We start from the raw sequence: 17,859 nt of genomic DNA on the forward strand, positions 1-17,859 counted from the left end.
CATTAAGTTCTATGAGAACCTTCAAGAAAACTGCATGAGTCGTTAGTCCCTCTCGGGCACTCAATCAAGACATGATATTTGTTACAAGAAGCAAACACCAAATATCTCCTCTTGATCTCCATTTGGATCATCAATTAAATATTAGCTAGATATTTGAAGCATTAAGAATAGTAACATGTAAGACCCGTGTCTTGGGGAAACAAGAACGGTGAGCAATCCCACATCGCTCGGGGAGGGAAAGGTGAAGTGCTTTAAATATGTGGGCACTTCTCTTCCTAGCACGAGGCCTTTTGAGAGCTCACTGGCTTCGGAGTCATAGGAACTCTGAAGTTAAGCGAGTTGGGGGCTAGAGCAATCCCAGGATGGGTGACCCACTGGGAAGTTGCTCATGAGCTCCCAGAAACAAAACCGTGAGGGCCAGAGAGGGGGGGCCCAAAGTGGACAATATCGTGCTAGGGGAGTCGGGTCGTGACATAACAAATACTCAACATGAAATAGTAATCAGATATTAATAAGCTCCAAAAGCACATCGTCAGCAAACTCTTGGCTCTCTTTGTGATATATGTGTGGGTGTATTGAAATATGGTGAAAAGTATATGGTAGAAAAAGATGGTCCATAGAGAGAGCTTAGGATGACCTTATATGGTGTAAAACAACTAAACCCTACTCTAAAAAGGTCTGGAAAAGCTCTCCTAAAGCATAACAAAATCTCAAACAATTAAACTAGGAAAGAATCCTTTCTTTGACTTGGAAACACGTCAGTCAAATTGCACGCACATTTTGGGGTCCTTACGCTTCCTAGAAAATTATGGCAAAATATGAGAAATGTAGCTTGATCTCTAAGATTTCCAAGCATATGTCACACGCTAGGAAAAACGGAAAAAAACTTCAAATCTTCAATTTTCCACAGTAGTGTAGTTCTGATGGGATTTCAACTTAGGCTGTCTTGACTTGCAAGTTCGGAGAATTTGGCTCAGTAGAAAATTATGAAACTTTGACACAATGATCTTCAATGTCTTAGCTTTCTTCTCCAATTAGCCTTGCGCTAAAATTCATTCGAAAAGTCAATTTTCAGTCGAAATCCTTCCAAGCGCGCATAATAGCTGAAAATAAGGAAAGTAAGATAATAATGCTCTTTTTAATTAACTTTCCTTACAAAAACCAAATATAAGAGGTATAAAAATATAGGAAATAATGCACTTACTATAGTTCCCAATTCATCTTAAAAAATTCTAAAGTTTTTGTCTTTGCGTCACGCCATCACCTTGCTGTCTCACAGCAAGATGTTGTACACGCATTTATAGCAAGGATATTGTAGTACGCCTAACCACATTGGTGCTAGAAAATTAGCAATGACTATTACTGTACGGCTGCTTCTGTTTTCCTCACTGTTTCTGCTACCAGTTTCTGTGTTTGCTCAAACTAACGGTAGCATAGCAGTCGGTGCTTCTCTTACTGCAACTGCAGGTAACTCCTCACCATGGTTTTCTCCATCTGGTGATTTTGCCTTTGGATTTCTGCCGCTTGGAAACAATGATTTTTTCCTGCTCTCAATATGGTATGCCAAAATACCAGACAGAACCATAGTTTGGTATGCAAATAGGGATAATAAGCCTGCGCTTGCACCTAAAGGATCAACTGTGAACTTGGCTAACAGTGGACTAGAGCTTACAAATCCTCAGGGTGAAGAGCTATGGAAATCTGAAACCATTGTGGGTGTTGTTGCCAATGGGGTCATGAATAATACTGGCAACTTTGTTCTTCAAGATGGCAAATCAGGAAATTTATGGGAGACCTTCAACAATCCTACAGATACCATGTTGCCTGGACAGAAAATTGAAAGAAGTGGGAAGCTTTCATCTCGATATTTGGAGACTGACTATTCAAAGGGACGGTTCCAGCTGCTTCTGCAAGAAGATGGGAAACTTGTGCTCAGCACCATAAACTTGCCAACTGAATTTGCCAACGAACCTTACTATGCAACCGACACTACCTCAGGGACTGTGGCAGGTAGTGAAGGTAAAGAATTGGTTTTCAATGTCTCAGGCTACTTGTATGTTCTGAGAGACAATGGTGGAAAGTACAATCTTGCAGGGGAAGAGGTAGTCTCAGAAAGGGACAACTATATTAGAGCAACTCTCAACTTTGATGGGATTTTTGCTCAATATTATCACCCAAAGAATTTCACTGGAAATGTAAGCTGGACTCTTCTGTGGTCAAAGCCAGATGATATTTGCCGAAGAATTACAGAAGATTCAGGTTTTGGTATTTGTGGGTACAACAGTATCTGCAAGCTCAACGCTGATAATAGGCCAACCTGTCAATGCCCAAGAGGATTCTCTTTACTTGATCCCAAGGAACCATTCGGGAGCTGCAAACCGGATTTCATACAAGGCTGTGAAGAAGATGAGCTTACTACCACAAAAGATCCATATGATGTAATCGTGATGACAAATATTGATTGGCCAATCTCAGATTATGCGGAGTTCAGACCTTTTACTGCAGAAAAGTGCAATGAATCTTGCTTTCAAGATTGTTTGTGTGCTGTTGCTGTTTTCAGGAATGAAACCTGCTGGAAAAAGAAATTACCTCTCTCAAATGGGAGAGTGGATGTCAGTCTTAATTCAAAGGCCTTCTTCAAAGTCAGAAAGGATAACACAACTCTACAATTTTCTCCAATGTCAAATCCAGATGATAAGAAGAAGAAGAGCAGTAACACTTTGATACCCGTAGAATCCGTAATTCTAGCTACCTCTATCTTTGTTAGTTTTATGTTAAGTGGTGCTGTTTGTCTGGGATTTTTCTTCGTTTTCCGGAAGAAACAAGTAAGGTCTATCAAAAATATTTTGGACTCAAATTTGTATTCTTTTAGTTACCGAGAGCTTCAAGAAGCTACAAATGGATTCACAGAAGAATTAGGAAGGGGTGCGTTTGGAGTTGTTTACAAAGGGACAATACAAATTGGTTCTGGTGTCCAAGTGGCAGTGAAGAAGCTAAACTGTGTGATACAAGATGGTGAGAGGGAATTCAAGACAGAACTGCGCGTAATTGGTAAGACACATCACAAGAATCTAGTTTGCCTGGTTGGGTATTGTGACGAAGGGCAACATCGATTGCTAGTATACGAGTTCTTAAGCAATGGCACGTTAGCAGGCTTCCTTTTTGCTGATACAAAACCCAGTTGGACGCAGCGAATTGAAATTGCTTGTGGAGTTGCCAAAGGACTTTTGTACTTGCATGAAGAGTGCAGCACCCAAGTCATCCATTGTGATATAAAGCCTCAGAACATACTGCTTGACGATTATTACACTGCTCGGATCTCTGATTTTGGATTGGCAAAGCTTTTGATGTTGAATCAGAGCCACACTCATACTGCCATTAGAGGAACAAAAGGGTATGTTGCCCCTGAGTGGTTCAGGAACATGCCAATCACTGCCAAAGTTGATGTGTATAGCTTTGGTGTTGTGCTGCTTGAGATCATTTGCTGTAGGAGAAGCGTTGATGTGGAAAATAGCTGTGAAGAGAGAGCAATTTTAACAGATTGGGTGTACGATTGCTACCGTGAAGGGATATTAGATGTTGTTCTAGATTATGAAGTTGAGGCATTGGATGATAGAAAGAAGCTTGTGATGATTGGTATTTGGTGTATTCAAGAAGACCCATCTCTTAGACCAACTATGAGGAAAGTTGTGCAGATGCTTGAAGGCGTGGTGGAAGTACATGTTCCTCCATGTCCATCCCCGTATACCAGAACAGGCTGAAACCTAAAAGGAAACAGAAGACACGTGTGCAACCCACCTCAATGAGTTGTAAAGTTGGTTCAAACATATACGCATGGTCTTGTTAATATGTTATTAGATTAGTGAGTTGTAAATCTGATGTCTTTATCTCTTCTATTATTAGAATAGATTAGTCCTTCAAGCATCTGTTGGTTTTCCACTATTGTTTGTGTATAAATACTCTACACTATTATCAATGAAAAGCACACTTTCACACATTTCTATGTGGTATCACAGCCCATGACTTACGGCGACTCTACTTCCAATTTCTCGATCCTACTCTAATTTTTTTTTTTTCCTTCTCGGCTCTGCTCCTTTCCTCTTTCTATTTCTTTTCTTCAAACAATTTCATCATCTGCTGCTCACTCATCCCATGAAAGACATGAACAAAGTTGAGAGATTTGTGATGGTTGCCATTTGGTGCATCCAAGAAGACCCTGCAGTGAGACCTACAATGAAGAAGGTTATGCTGATGCTTGAAGGAATAGTTCAAGTTTCAGTTCCCCCGAGTCCTTTCCCATTTAGTTCCATTAGCTGAAACAAGAAGAAGAAAAAAAAAAAATTATTTGTTAGTCAGGTTTCAAACTTTGAACATAAACAGATGTTATGATGCTATCAAGCCTTTGTGATAGATGATTCTCTGTGGTCAATGCCACAATGAAAATAATGTCCTACCATATTCTTCATTAATTTCTATATCATCACACCTAACTTTTGATTGGTCGTGATGATATCTCAATTTGTCAATGAAAATTCTTACGTAAGTTTTTACTTTTTATATTTTGTGGTGCATGAAACTGCGTACAGAAACTTTCATTATCCTTCAACCAAACCTGACAATGACACCATGGCCGGCTAGTTTATCAAACATCTTTGAATCTTTCTCGTCCACTCTGACATTCAGATTATTACTTTTCTTAGAAAAGATTTATGTTCCCCAGCTAGTTTCCACGACATGTGAGCTTATATATATAGTGGTTAGTTTATTTAAGAGAATTGGAGGAGGTTTCTAAAAAGCTTTTCCAGAGTCGAAATCGATGTCCTATAAAAATTGAAGGATCACAAAGCCTGAGTTTATGTTTGTTCTAGCTCCTAATAGTTTATGTTTGCTTCTTATTTCTCACAGGATTCAACTTTGAGCCTTGTGCCACACATTTTTTTGTCCCTGATTGCCCTGATCTAATTCAAGCTTTTAAGAAAAATTTCCAATAACCAATTTTGATTCGTTTAGTTTTGATCAAAGTGACTGTTATGCACATTTGATGGAGTGATCGTGCGTAAGAAAAACTAAAATAAAACTCTGTGTTCATGCTCAACAATAGGCCAAGGGATTCTTTGATTTAAGAAACCATGACTCATCTAACTCCTCATACATCATGGCTTTCTCCATCTGGTGATTTTGCCTTTGGATTTTGGCCACGTGAAAACAGTGATCTTTTCTTGCTTTCTATATATGGTACCTTGAACCACATTGGTGGTCTCTCCATTTTGAAACATCCGAATTTGATCCTCAAACTACTTTTTTTTTCTGCCTAGTGATCCTCAAACTACATTAGTAAGTGGGTTTGTGAAATTGCCAAGGTAAAGTTTTGACAAATAATCCTATCCTATGAGGTCATATGCTATGTCCAAAACTTTTAACGTGGGACAATACCCAATCATGACAAGCTGCTGCGCTTTTTGGATGTTTCTTCAAAGAGCCTTGAAATAATAAACTCAAATTATCTAACCTGGACATAAGTTGATGCTTGAAGGAGTCAAAGAAACTTTCAGCTTCCAAGTAATTACCCTACATTATAAAACAATGAAAAAGACTGCACCCACAATCTAAAAACAAAAAGACAAAGCTCCTACGTACTGGTAAATCATGGAAACTGGAACTTGGAAAGTAGCAGAATATTCATGATTCTGAACCTTAGACTTAGACTTAGCCCATCCTGTAACATGTGCGCAAACTTAGACTTTTTTGACTTGGTGACTGCAGTGTTGCCGTGGCGGAAGCAGATTGCACTGAATAGTGGATATGAAATCATTGAAATAACAAGAGCAAAATATGAAATACAAAAATCCAAACGACACCAAGGATTTATACTGGTTCAGCCCATGTGTAGACTACATCCAATTCGAAGACAACGAGAACTTCCACTAGTATCCCAAAAGAGATTACAACCAAAGGAGATTAACCCTCTCACCTATCCTAGGAATTACATAGTTTAACATTCACAGCCCAAATCCCAACTAGACCCAAGTACCTCTCAAGTTAACCACACACAAGAAAGAAGAAGAAAAAACTAACTGGACTATTTTTCTCCCGCGGCAACAACTCTCTTCTCTCTCCACTACTACAAAAAGTGCAAAAGACGACCAGAAAACAACGACGGCAGATCAAAAAACCGTCGTTGTATTTTAAAAGACGATGGTAATAGAAACCCGTCGTAGATACATAACTTAAACACCTAAAAAACGGGGATCCAAATGGATATTTTTTTTAAACGACGCACCCAATTAAAAAGGCGTCATCTAATTCAAAATGTTCTATTCCGAGTTAAAATCTGAATCTAAAAACAACGAGTGTAGCTATGAAGTCACCACCGTAGAAAGTAAAGACGACGGTTTAAAAAAATTCGCCGTGTAATCTCATAAATAAAGACGACCAAATTTTCTTAGTCAGTGACGCATAATTTCAAAGGAATCGACGTCGGTAAATTACAAAAATACGCCGTATTAAATTAATTTACCACGACGGTAAAGATAAATTTATCGACTTTTTAACGACAGTGTACTACGACGGTATCTATAACTCTACTGTCCGCATAAGTTGTACTAACCACGACAGTTTGTTCAATTAACGACGTATACAATTTTTTTTACCACTTCGTGGAGTTAAAAATACCGTCGTATTAATTAAATTTATACGTCTACCATTATCTATAAACCGTTGTCTTAATTTTTATTGCTATTTAAGATTTATTTTTGGATTTTGTTTCCTACGGCGGTAGATCCACAGTATGACAAGATTTGTGAAAACCCACGGCGGGTTTATATAGAAAACAGTCGTCATAATCAAATTAAAGTGAAGTCTTACCAGAATGAACTCTGTTCCTCATCATAATCGAACCAACACACAAAGGCAATATTTTAGACGTCGTCTGTTGTTTATTTAAAGACGTCATAATTGTATTTCACGTTTCTTGTTTGATCATGTGTCGTGAAAGGTATTTGTAACGGCTGTGAGTTTTAGTTTTCGTCGTGGCATCAGTTGTTTACGGCCATGTTCTATTAAAATACGTCATGTGTTGATTTTGAAACGACGTTTGTTTGTTAAAATTGGTCGTCTATTCTTATCCTTGACAATTTTTTTGGCTCATTTTTCAATATACAGACGTCGGTTGTTATTTGTTAATGACGTTGTTGGTTTTAACAACGACGGGGATTTACCGTCGTGGCTTGTTTCTGTAAAAGATGTCGGTCGATTTCACGACGGTTTGAAAACCGGATACACGACGGTGAATTCTCGTCGTCTTTTGCCTTTTTTGTAGTAGTGCTCTGGTTTCCTTTGGTGTTGTGGAAGCAAAATATCTACGAATCCTAGGTCAAAGAATTAAGCCAATCAATTTGGGAATTATTTGGCCTAATTGAGAGTTATTTGATTTAATTGGCAATTATTTGATTCTTACCCTAATTAGGGATTTGATTTAAATCAAATCCTTAATTACGTCAATCTCTCCAAATTGGGGAAGAATAATTCATTTCCATATGTGGAATTATTCTTCTGAAACCCTAGTCTTCGATGCTTCTATAAATACATGGCTATACCAAGGGTTGAGGTACATCTAAACTTCTGTCTGAAACGAAATCCTATCTCCCAAACCCTAGCCGCTATAACTCTTTCTCTCTCTCACAAGGCTCCGGCCACCCAGTTCACACCATACATACATCTCCGTACCCTTTTATTAGCTATTGCTTTCCTACAAACACTCGAACTAACTTAGGCATCGGAGGGCCTTTGGCCAACACCCCCGGATGTGGTCCTTTACTCCATATTGTTTTGTAAGGAGAAAGAGAAGCGAGGAGGAAGACGGAATCTTAGACGAATATTCTTGTGGGACAAAAATCACTCCCACACTATACACAAAGCACTCTTCTCATGCACTACTTACCTGATTATTCAATCACCAGCGCACAATGTATAATGTCGGCAGACATTATCTCTTATGCCTACCAGCACTAGCATGCATTAATTCCTAAATTGAAGGTGCTGTTTTTTCAATCCAAAAAAAAAAAACAGCCAGCCCGGTCCTCCAATCAGCCGAAAGTTGCTTCCTACTTGATGTTCCACTTCACTTATTGGTTCCTTTGCTTTTTACTAAGATGATCCCAGCCATCATTGCCCACTTAGAACCTGACTTTGGACATCTCACAGGCCAATTACTTAGTTACAAATGATCACCTAACACACTATGAGCCTCTTGACAATTCCAAGGGTCACTTAACCAAAGTAACAAGTAATTCTACCTAAATTTGAGCCAATTTACAACATTCAGAACATTTTCTTTCATGGTTCCAGAGAATGAAATAAAATTTTCCAGTCAATACAAATAAATTAGTCCTTCTTGTTCACCCCTAATGCAAATAAAGTCCTGCATTCTTAAAAATTTCTAAATGGTCGCAGCCATTTTAGACTGATGATTTCATCTATAGCTATTTCATAACAATTTTCAAAGTTGTAGGTCCCAGTTCATCACAAAAAATTCTAAAGTTTTTGTCTTTGCGTCACCTTGCCATCTCACAGAAATGAGCACGCTTCATGCTTCATTAAGATGTGGTACCCGCATTTATAGCAAGAAATTTCGAGGAAGGCAAGGGCCTTCATGGTCCCATTCTTCATTATAATATAGCTAGCTAGGATATTGTAGTATGCCTAACCACATTGGTGCTAGAAAATTAGCAATGGCTTTTACTGTACGGCTGCTTCTGTTTTCCTCACTGTTTCTGCTATCAGTTTCTGTGTTTGCTCAAACTAACGGTAGCATAGCAGTGGGGGATTTCCTAACTGCAACTGCAGCAAACTCCTCACCATGGCTTTCTCCATCTGGTGATTTTGCCTTTGGATTTTTGCCACTTGGAAGCAATGATCTTTTCCTGCTCTCAATATGGTATGCCAAAATACCAGACAGAACCATAGTTTGGTATGCAAATCGGGATAATGAGGCTGCAGTTGCACCCAAGGGGTCAACTGTGAACTTGACTGCCAACAGCGGTCTAGTGCTTAATAGTCCTCAGGGTGAAGAGCTATGGAAATCTGGAACCAGTGTTGGTGTTGTTGCCAATGGGGTCATGAATGACACAGGCAACTTTGTGCTTCAAGATAGAAATTCAGAAATCTTATGGGAGACCTTCAACAATCCCACTGATACCATGTTGCCTGGACAGACATTGGAAAGAAGTGGGAAGCTTTCGTCTCGACAATCGGAGACTAACTATTCGAAAGGACGGTTCCAGCTGCTTCTGCAAGAAGATGGGAACCTTGTGCTCAGCACCATAAACTTGCCAACAAACTTTGCCAATGAACCTTACTATGCAACCGACACTACCTCAGGGACTGTTGCAGGTAGTGAAGGTAAAGAATTGGTTTTCAATGTCTCAGGCTACTTGTATGTTCTGAGAGAGAATGGTGGAAAGTACAATCTTGCAGTGGGAGAGGTAGTCTCAGCAAGGGACAACTATATTAGAGCAACTCTCAACTTTGATGGGATTTTTGCTCAATATTATCACCCAAAGAATTTCACTGGAAATGTAAGCTGGACTATTCTGTGGTCAGAGCCGGATAATATTTGCCAAAGAATTACAGAAAGTTCAGGTGTAGGTGTTTGTGGGTACAACAGTATCTGCACTCTCAAAGGAGATAAGAGGCCAACCTGTGGATGCCCAAGAGGGTTCTCTTTACTTGATCCAAATGATCCATATCGGGGATGCAAACCAGATTTCATACAAGGCTGTAAAGAAGATGAGCTTAGTGGCACAAAAGATTTATATGATGTTGAGGTACTAACAAATACAGATTGGCCAATCTCAGATTATGTGCAGTTAAAACCGTTTACTGCAGAGAAGTGCAATGAATCTTGCTTTCAAGATTGTTTGTGTGCTGTTGCTATTTTCCGGTCTGAAACCTGCTGGAAAAAGAAGTTACCTCTCTCAAATGGGAGAGTGGATGTAAGTCTTAATTCACAAGCCTTCATCAAAGTCAGAAAGGACAATTCTACTCTACCAATACGAGCTCCTCAACTTCCATGTCCAGATGAATTGTAAGGTCTGTAGATTATGAAGTTCAGGCCTTGGGTGATAAAAAGACGCTGGAAAAGTTTGTGATGGTTGCTATTTGGTGTATCCAAGAAGACCCTTCTCTTAGACCCAATATGAGGAAGGTTGTTCTGATGCTTGAAGGAGTGGTGGAAGTACAAGTTCCACCATGCCCATCCCCATTTTCCAGATCATGCTTGAAGGAGTCATTTATATAGCAGGTTTAAATCATTTTCGGTACTAAGTTGCTTATTTTCTGTTTATCAATCGTTTTTAGTGGACTTATTTGTAGTTTTGCATCGCTTTAATTTGGCCATAGTGATAAGAAAGAAGGCTTTGTGTAAGTTATGTTCTTGTTGGGAAGGACAAATTCTGTTAAGAAAACGTAGTGCAACTATGTGTTTGCTTAATCTAAGTATTGATGAAGTTTGTGGCCTATTTATTTTTACTGGTTTTCTGAAAAACCAAGGCCATTATTGGTTGTGGTTTGTGTTCCTTTTTATTGGTAAGTACTTGTTCACACTAGTTTTCTTTTATGCCACAAATGTTATATTCTTATTTAGATTGGTGCACTAGATAGTAAGTTATATCAGGTTTGATAGGAGTTTAAATTTGGTTATATACCTTGAGGCCCAAAATTTTGTGAAATAAGGAAAGTTTTGAAGCCAATTAAAGAGGTCCTATTTATTTCTTTTTGCGTGAACCGTTGCTTGATGTGCTTAGAGTGTTAGTCAAGTCGGCCCTCGGTGATGAGTAGAGACGATTTAACCTAGTTCTATATAAGCTTAAGACCCTGCTCTCGTCAAATACGTTCTCTAAACCTAATCTCATCATAAAGAGAGAGCTAAAACAGTTTCCGATAGAGAGCAGAAGTCTTGAGCCATTCGTGTTTTGCTAGTGTTGCTAATATTGAGGATTGGATGAGTTCTGAGATCATGTCCTCAAGGAAGATGACGCCAGTTATGTCTTCTATGTATTTCAAGTTGTGTGAAAGATCATGAACACATATATAGAAAATCTAACAGTTGGTATCAGAGCACATGGTTACTCAAACACACTGATATCGTTTTTCAAGCATGCCTATTTTGATTTCTTTATCCATTGATGCTATGACTATTTTGGTTATGTTTAAAATTTTGATGGCAGATTAAACATGTTTTTCTAAATACTATGAATATTAAAGAATCTGGAAAAGGCATGTTTCAATTGATTTTTCATATCTTCAAAACTTTAAACCTGTTTTTGACCTGCTAGATGACCTTAAAACCTTAAAAATGGCCTTACCTCACTATGAAGAAGTTAATTATGTTAGTTGTGTCATTCCCTATACGGAAAGGTATTTTAGGTTAAAAACGAACGCTGAAAACCCCTAAAACATTTAACATTGAAAAAGACTTGGCACCCACAATCCAGAAACAAAAAGACAAAGCTCCAACTCGTAAATCATGGAAACTGGAACTTGGAAACTGTAACATGTGCGCAACCTTAGACTCTGTTGACTTGGTGACTGCAGAACATTTTCTTTCATGGTTCTAGAGAATGAAATAAAATTTTCCAGTCAATACAAATAAATTAGTCCTTCTTGTTCAGCCCATAATGCAAATAAAGTCCTGCATTCTTAAAAGTTTCTAAATGATCGCAGCCATGTTTAGACTGATGATTTCATATATAGCTATTTCATAACAATTTTCAAATTTTGTAGGTCCCAGTTCATCATAAAAAAGTGAGAAATTTAATATTATTTTATTTAATATTAATTTTCTATTGGAATGGAAATTAATAAAATCTATTGGGTTAAAGACATGACCCTTGGATTATTATAGTGGCCCATCTTCAATTGGGGGATGGCAACTCTTCATATGTGTCTGGATATCAGATACCTAGGGATGGATAACTTTTTGGAAAGGGTATTTCATCATCTATAAATAGAGCAATCCTCCTGCAGTTTTATCATTCAATTAATTCATTATATACAGACTTCCATCTATAGAGAGCATTAGAGTTTTCATATGCACAAAGAGAGGTTCCTGCATAATTTGGTTCAAAGTTTCTTGTGAATTGTAGTGCTTCTTTCACAATGAGGGGAGTCATTGTATCCTGGGAGGCGAACGCTAGTGAACCATAAGCACCAGTGTGGGGCGTAATTCATCTTAAAGTCAGAGTGTCCAACACTTGCCTCGACTCAATTAAGGTTCTTCTAATTCAATTCTCCCTTTGTAAAAATCTATTCTGTTTGTAGTATTTATTTGTTTATTTTATAGCAATTTAGCACTCATATTGCCAACAATCTTAAGACGAATTAATCTGTGTTAATTGCTATATATATTAGTCTGTGTTAATTGCTTTATACATTAGTCTGTGTTTGTGCATTTAGATGAAAAGGTACAAACGGTTGGAATCTGATGCATATAACAGTTTACTGCTTTATATTAAAGTAGTTGGTTATACGTTCAAGTGTTTTATTACTTCTGGCAAACATCTTTTAATTTATTTCCTTTTAGTTGGTTTTCCTTTTCTTTTGTTTTATCTACAATTTAAAGTCAGATATCTAACATTATTAAGGTTTATTGTTTTGTTATAATAATCGGGACCCACTTCAATTAAGAAATACACACAAAGTCTGATTGCCTTCTGTTTCTGTTAGACAAAGTATACATTCAACAAAAATTTATTCCCTTTGGTTTGGCATCACTCTTTATTTTTCTGTTTATTAATTTTGATTATATTTATAGAAAATTTGGTATAAGTCCAATTATGATGAGAGATTTTGGGTGTGATCCCCACAGAAGTTGTTATTGATCCAAGTCCTTTGACTTTTGCACCACCTAAGATTCCATATGCCTTTTTCAATTTATTGATGTTTACTTTTATTCAATTAATTTATTAATTATTTTTTTGTTCCAATTATGCCCCTAAAACATAAATAAGGTAACTTATGGATTTGTAAAACCGGTAAGTTATTGATTTGTAGGACATTAATTATCATATTTGATTTGAATTTAATTGAATTTTGAAAATTTCCCAAGGTTTACCTACCTTACAATTTGTAATAAGAGTTCATGGAAACTTCATACATTAACAATAGGTAAGGTACCTATGCATACACCTCTTGTGCATGTAATTAAACCCATAAATTATCTCTAGTCAAGGTAATTAAATCCATAAGTTACCTCTAGTATAGGTAGTTATACCCCCTAGCCCAGGTAATTGAACTCATATAGTACCTTGGTTATGGATCTTTAAACTCATATTGAGATAAAACTCCATACAATTGCTTTGGAAAACCACCACACAAAAAAAAAAAAAAAAAATACTTATTACCTGGAAGGCAGGTGTGTATGTATGTATATGAAACTCTAGAAAAAATTACTTAAGAAAACTCTAGAAACAATGGAAACTGGAACTTGGAAAGTAGCAGAAGATCCGTGATTCTGAACCCTAGACTTAGGTCCATCCTGGAACTTGTGCCCAAAACTATACGCAACCTTAGACTCGGGCCAAAACCTTAGTCTCTGTTGACTTGGACATTTCCTGGTCACCAGAAATCTGTGTGGTTTTGTGAGTGCAGAGCGTTCTCTTTCATGGTTCCATTGCACCGAAAGAGTTGATTTTGTGATTTAATTAAGATACATTCATAGAATAGCAAAATAATTGACCTTCATGAATCATGTGATGGCAGTCAGTTTATCGGCCCCCCTTGAATCTTTCTCGTCAACTCTGATTGTCCATATGAATTTTATATATAATTAACTGCAAATATTCATTTCCAAAAGCAAAGAGATATACAACTTCACGCCCAGCGCAAATTCATGACCAATAGAACCACATTTCTTGACATAATCATAAATAAACCCTAACCCTAAACGCACTAAATATTACCAAAAGCAAAACAATTACAGATTTGGGGTTCTTCGATCTAAGTCCAAAATTCATAGCCGTCATTGGGTTTAGTCCACACCTTTTTTGCTGTAGATTTGGGTCCATTGACTTTTATTAATTTTTTTCATGTGTCAATTTTATCCCTTGAGGTAAATAAGGAAAGAAAAATAATTGAAAATCCAAATTAACTTATCGATTCTTTCCTTCTAAATAGATTTCGGATTATGAATTTGGAATCCTTCTATTGACGTCATGACATAAAAGAAGTTCATATAAAACAATGAAAGTAGAAGAATTATTTATGATATCTTCCCAACAAATATTTACCTGACTACTAGGTAAATATGATATAATATACCTAATTCTTAGGTAAATATATGATAATGTACCTACTAGGTAAATATAACATAATGTACCTAAATACTAGGTAAATATAAGATAACGTACCTAATTACTAAGTAAATATAAAATAATGTACCTAATTACTAGGTAAATATAACATAATATACCTAACACATAAGTAGTATACTCTACTATACCTGATAAACATGTAGATTTTAGATAAAAAGTCAAATAATATGGGTAGAATATTTTCAGATCTATTTCATTCTCCGAAAGGAGGTATTTATAATACAGGTTACAAACCCTAGTAGGGTTTAATTAGGAAATAAGTGGAATCCTAATTACATAATATCTACACAAAAGGAAAAATAAATAAAACTCAAATAGAATAGGACTCGCCAACACTCCCCCTCAAGTTGGAGCAAAGACGTCACGCATGCCCAACTTGTCAAGCGAGTTGAGAAAGATACTTGTAGAAACAGCTTTCGTAAGAACATCAGCTAACTGATACTCTGAACGGATGAAGGGGAAGGACACAATCTGCGCATCCAACTTTTCCTTAATGAAATTTCGATCAACCTCCACATGCTTTGTACGGTCATGTTGTACAGGATTATGAGCAATTGCAATCGCAGCCGTATTGTCACAATATAACTCCATGGGTTTATTAGGCCCAAAACCAAGGTCTTTCAACAATCTTCTCAACCATAGTAACTTAGATACACCATGGGTCATTCCCCGATACTCGGCCTCAGCACTAGATCTAGACACCACCTTTTGTTTCTTGCTCCTCCACGTAACAAGATTGCCACCCACAAACATAAAATACCCAGATGTCGAACGCCTATCTGTGGCTGAACCTGCCCAATCAGCATCTGTATACCCTTCTACATTTGTATGGCCATACTTGGAGAAAATTAACCCCTTGCCAGGAGTTACTTTCAGATACCTTAAAATACGAGTCACAGCCCCCATATGATCTACACTAGGAGAGTGCATAAACTGACTCACTATATTTACAGCATACGCAATATCTGGACGAGTATGAGCCAAATAAATCAACTTCCCCACAAGTCGTTGATAACGTTCTTTATCAGTTGGAACTTGATCGGGATATATCCTCAACTTATGATTCTGCTCACTAGGGGTATCAATCGGTTTACAATCCAACATTCCAGTTTCTGCAAGTAAATCCAAAACATACTTTCTTTGGGATAGAAAAATACCATGTTTAGATCTGGCAACTTCAATCCCAAGAAAATACTTTAAATCACCCAATGATTTCATCTCGAACTCAGAAGCCAGATACTTCTGAAGACTCTGTATCTCTACATGATCATCTCCAGTCACAATCATATCATCATAATAAATAATTAAAGTCGTCAATTTACTTTTATGACGCTTCAGAAACAAAGTATGATCAGAGTTACTTTGCACATATCCAAACTTCTTCATAGATGCAGTAAATCTTCCAAACCACGCTCTTGGAGACTGCTTTAATCCATACAAGGATTTCCGTAGCTTGCACACCACACCCTCCTTAGAAGTCACAGGGATACCTGGCGGAGGATCCATATATATTTCTTCATTGAGATCACCATGGAAGAATGCATTTTTGACATCAAATTGTAGTAGCGGCCAGTCACGGTTAGCAGCTAAGGATAAGAGTACGCGTACAGTGTTGAGCTTAGCTACTGGAGCAAAAGTCTCTGTGTAATCCACTCCATATGTCTGAGTATACCCTTTTGCTACCAATCTTGCCTTGTAACGGTCAATGGAACCATCAGCCTTGTGCTTCAAAGTAAACACCCATCTGCACCCAACTGCCTTTTTTCCTTTTGGTAAAGGAACTAACTCCCAAGTAGCATTTTTGTTCAAGGCTTCCATCTCAACATGCATTGCATCTACCCAGTTTTGATCAGATAGAGCATCCTGCAACTTAGTTGGCACACATACACTAGATAATTGACACAAATATGATGCATATGACTTAGATAAACGATGAGTTGACATATAATGGTTAATGGGATATTTAGACTTGGCATGTATATCAGGAGAATATTGTATTTTAGGTTTCCCACGGGTAGTGCGTGGGGGCAACGAATAAGTAAGCACATCACTAGAAAGTACCTCATTATCACGAGTTGATTGGGGCAGTGGCAGGGCAGAGGGGGGTCTTGTATCAATTTCATCTGTACGAGAGTCGCTAGTATCACTGTTATGTCCTTCTGAGATAGGCTCGAAAAATTCCAAAATATCACCTGGCGACCGGTCGTGACATTCCTGGCGACCGGTCGCTTCACTCGTATCGTCATTGTCGTCGCTCGTTGTTGTGTAGATACAGCTGCACCAAAATGGATTCAGCTGCATCCTCAACTTGTGATACTCGCAAGTGCACGAACCGTTGGTAGTTTAGCGTATGTAAGTGCAAGGTCGATTCCACAGGGATTGGTGATTGAATGATCCAATTCAGTTTTCCTACACAAAACAAAAACAAAAACAAAGAACATGAAAGAAGGAAGAAAATAAGAAAGTAACTCAAGCAAATAAGTTCCCAAGTTCAATTTAGATTAATGGATTGATTCTAGCTAAAGTATGATTAAGCCATGGTGTGTGGTCATAACCTTGTGTTCCTAATTCCCTAATTTGATCATTTGTTGTCTAACCTAAAATTAAGCATTAGGAACCCATTAAGCATAGAAGAACATTTTAAACAACCAAGTATGTATCTAATCCCTGTTGTCGAATGTCCATACATACTCTTCCTATTCATAGTTCAATTCGAATTAAAGCATGGTGTATACTCTTAATTCAAACCAAGATAGCTAACATGCAAGCCTAAATGGTGATCAATCATTCAAACTAGCATATTAACTTATAAGCATAATGAATAAGAACAAAAACCATAATTGAAACTTGGAAACTAATTCAACTTGAAAACTTAAGAAAAGAATTTACATAACAAATAAAAATAAATTACAACTAAGAAGCAAAAAGAAAGCTAGAATTGAGAACTAGAAAGCAAAATTAAGAGAATTTGAGGGAGTGAAGGGAAGGGAGCTCTAGAGAAGTGTTTGAGAGCTCCCCCCCTTGGGGTGTGTTTACAAGCTTAGAGAACCTCCCTATTTATAGGCCTAGGGGAAGTGAAAATCTGAATTATACAATTGAATTTTCTAAACACACTAACTTCACCTAACACACAACACTTAATTCATCAACTTAACCTAACACACAATTGCATTTGAAAACAATTCTTCTTGTCATTAAGCTTAGTGTTGCATCATCCACTTCAACATCTTTCAATTCATTTGGCTGCTGCAAAATTCCACTCAATTATAGGAATTGAATATGCTTCACCTAACTTCCCCACAATCAATAACACCTCATGCATATGTCAAGCATGACAATGCATTGCAGTCTTCTTTTGGGCTTGTTTCTCCATCCATAAAATTCTGGAAAAATATGGATCTTGAAGATCTTTGAATTATCTTTCCAAGCATATGCAGCCCAACTCAAGGAAAAATCCGGAAGGCCTTCAAATGTGATTTTTGGCCCAGTA

General features: G+C 37.5%; 2 protein-coding genes across 2 annotated transcripts; both read left to right on the forward strand.

The window, feature by feature from the left end:
• The first annotated feature begins 1,225 nt into the window (after positions 1–1,225).
• On the forward strand, positions 1,226–3,997 carry LOC110772143 (G-type lectin S-receptor-like serine/threonine-protein kinase LECRK3). Its single transcript, XM_021976553.2, has one exon. It carries the CDS (start codon positions 1,353–1,355, stop codon positions 3,759–3,761), a length of 2,409 nt encoding a protein of 802 aa, XP_021832245.2. The 5' UTR covers positions 1,226–1,352; the 3' UTR covers positions 3,762–3,997.
• Positions 3,998–8,638: 4,641 nt separating this feature from the next.
• LOC110772144 (G-type lectin S-receptor-like serine/threonine-protein kinase LECRK3) lies at positions 8,639–10,527 on the forward strand. The gene has a single exon (XM_021976554.2). It carries the CDS (start codon positions 8,697–8,699, stop codon positions 10,086–10,088), a length of 1,392 nt encoding a protein of 463 aa, XP_021832246.2. The 5' UTR covers positions 8,639–8,696; the 3' UTR covers positions 10,089–10,527.
• The last annotated feature ends 7,332 nt before the right edge of the window (positions 10,528–17,859 follow it).

Source organism: Prunus avium, chromosome 6 (assembly GCF_965620075.1).
Source record: "Prunus avium chromosome 6, drPruAviu1.hap1.1, whole genome shotgun sequence".
Lineage (NCBI taxonomy): Eukaryota > Viridiplantae > Streptophyta > Magnoliopsida > Rosales > Rosaceae > Prunus > Prunus avium.